We start from the raw sequence: 2,500 nt of genomic DNA on the forward strand, positions 1-2,500 counted from the left end.
CACACACACACACACACACACACTTCATGCTACACACACACTTACTAAACACAATACATGCTACACACACCCTACATGCTACATGTGTGTATTGAAACAAGACTGTTAAAGGACGACTGGATTTGGATTTCATATATCAGACAGAATATAACTACATCTCAACAACCCCCATTCCTAGTTTGCACCAGGCTAGAGCCATCAAAGTGGCTCCTGGCTTTAGTGTGTCTTGGGGCCAGAGACGTTAGGTGGCTTTTGTCCACAACAACATGGCTGTGTGGTCAAAATTACTTACAGACAACTGGAGTGGTACTGCAGATTTATTAACGATACCGGGAGCATTGTTACAAGCAATCCATGTTCATGAAATGTTCACCAACAATGCCCATCAGCCTCTGGGCAAACTCATGTCTTATACCTAACACCCCTCCCTCGGACTAATACACTGTGGCCACCTCTTCTCCCCAGAGATAAGACTATTTACATAGGGTCCCCTTACCTCCAAGCCTTGAGTAACTCTCTTAGCTCATCAAACCTTACCCAACAGGTCAGACAGAATACATGGCCACACTCAGTTACCAATTCAATTTATGTTATCCTATGGAATCCTATACTAACCTAATTAATTAAATGTGAAACAGATATTTTTTATCCCACAGCTGAAGCCAAAGATATTAGCATCTATATGGCCATACCATACCATACCATATATGGCCCTTGGTCAAGCTAGACTTCCAAAAAAGAAAAGCAGAATCTTTCACAATCCAACTTCTTCCACCACTTCAGTGTGTTTTCTGTAATTGTGTGTGTGTGTGTGTGTGTGTGTGTGTGTTTTCTGTAATTTTGGTCAGGCCTTGTGAGGACAGCCCAGGAGGTCCTGGCAGAAGTGTGGTCTCCATGACAGCGATGAGTCACGGGGTCGTCAGGAGCGACTCGGAGCACAAACTCTCCACCCTCACGGTGCAGGACGTGGGCTCAGCCATGCCTGGAGGTGTGTGTGTGTGTGTGTGTGTGTGTGTGTGTGTGGGTGTGTGTTTTGTGTGTGTGTGTGTGTGTGTGTGTGTGTGTGTGTCTGTATCTGTGTCTTTGTGTGTGTGTGTGTGTGTGTGTGTGTGTGTGTGTGTGTGACTGTATCTGTGTCTTTGTGTGTGTGTGTGTGTGTGTGTGTGTGTGTGTGTGTGTGTGTGTGTGTGTGTGTGTGGGTGTGTGTGTGTGTGTTTGTGTGTGTGTGTGTGTGTGTGTGTGTGTGTTTGTGTGTGTGTCTGTATCTGTGTCTTTGTGTGTGTGTGTGTGTGTGTGTGTGTGTGTGTGTGTGTGTGTGTGTGTGTGTGTTTGTGTTTCTTTTTTCTACAAGCAAAGGACTGTGCACAAGAGACAGATCGCCCAAAATATATTACCTACTGACACAGACTATTACACACACACACACACACACACTACTACTACACACACTACTTCTCACACTACTACACACAAACACACGGAACACACACTACTGCACACATTATTACACACACACATACTACTACTACACACACTACTACACACAGTACTACACACACACACACTACTTCACACAGACTCACACAGACCCACACTCTACTACAGACACACACACACACACACACACACTACTACAGACACAAACATAGACACACACACACACACATTCAAAGGTCACGCTCATACTCTATCTAAAAGCTATCTCTCTTATCCCTGTGTGTCTGTGTGTGTGCGTCTGTGTGTGTGTGTCTGTGTGTGTGTGTGTGTGTGCGTGCAGCTCTGGTGTGTGTGGTGAGGTCTGATGGGGTTCCTCAGCTCTGTTGTACTGACGAGATGGGAGAAGTGTGTGTGTGTTCGGTTGCTACGGGAACATCTTACTACGGGCTCATGGGCATGACCAAAAACACCTTTGAGGTAAAACACACACTATACATTGCTACACACACACACACTGCATACGACACACACACACTACACACATTATACATTACTACACACACACACACTGCATAATACACACATTATACAGTACTACACACACACACTGCATAATACACACATTATACATTACTACACACACACACTGCATACTACTGTACACAGACACACACATTATAAATTACTGCACACACACACTGCATACTACACACTCATACTGCATAATACACACACTGCATACTGCATACTACATACTAGATACTAAAGTAAAGCATGGTTCCAAGAGCACCTAACTTTGATGGTGTGTGTGTGTGTGTGTGTGTGTGTGTGTGTGTGTGTGTGTGCAGGTGTATCCGGTGACGGCCACAGGTCAGCTGGTGTGTGAGTATGCGTTTGTGCGCTCCGGCCTGCTGGGATTCGTGGATGCTGAGGGGCGGGTCTTCATCACCGGCCAATCAGACGGCATCATATGTGTAGGAAGGAGGAAGCACAACACTGATGACATCATCGCTACGGCACTGGCCGTTGAGCCAATGAAGTTCGTCTACAGGGGGAGGTTTGT

At 45.6% G+C, this 2,500-nt stretch overlaps 1 protein-coding gene across 2 annotated transcripts in view; it reads left to right on the plus strand.

Moving 5' to 3' along the window:
- Nucleotides 1-2,500, plus strand: part of dip2cb (disco-interacting protein 2 homolog Cb) — a 58,033-nt gene that overhangs the window by 37,415 nt on the left and 18,118 nt on the right. For both annotated transcript variants that reach the window (XM_080852688.1, XM_080852689.1), the window contains 3 exons: nucleotides 849-988; nucleotides 1,778-1,914; nucleotides 2,286-2,494. In XM_080852688.1, coding sequence (XP_080708814.1) covers nucleotides 849-988; nucleotides 1,778-1,914; nucleotides 2,286-2,494 — 486 coding nt within the window. The remainder of the gene's footprint in view (nucleotides 1-848; nucleotides 989-1,777; nucleotides 1,915-2,285; nucleotides 2,495-2,500) is intronic.

This window comes from Sprattus sprattus (genome assembly GCF_963457725.1).
Source record: "Sprattus sprattus genome assembly, chromosome: 15".
Classification (NCBI taxonomy): Eukaryota; Metazoa; Chordata; class Actinopteri; order Clupeiformes; family Clupeidae; genus Sprattus; species Sprattus sprattus.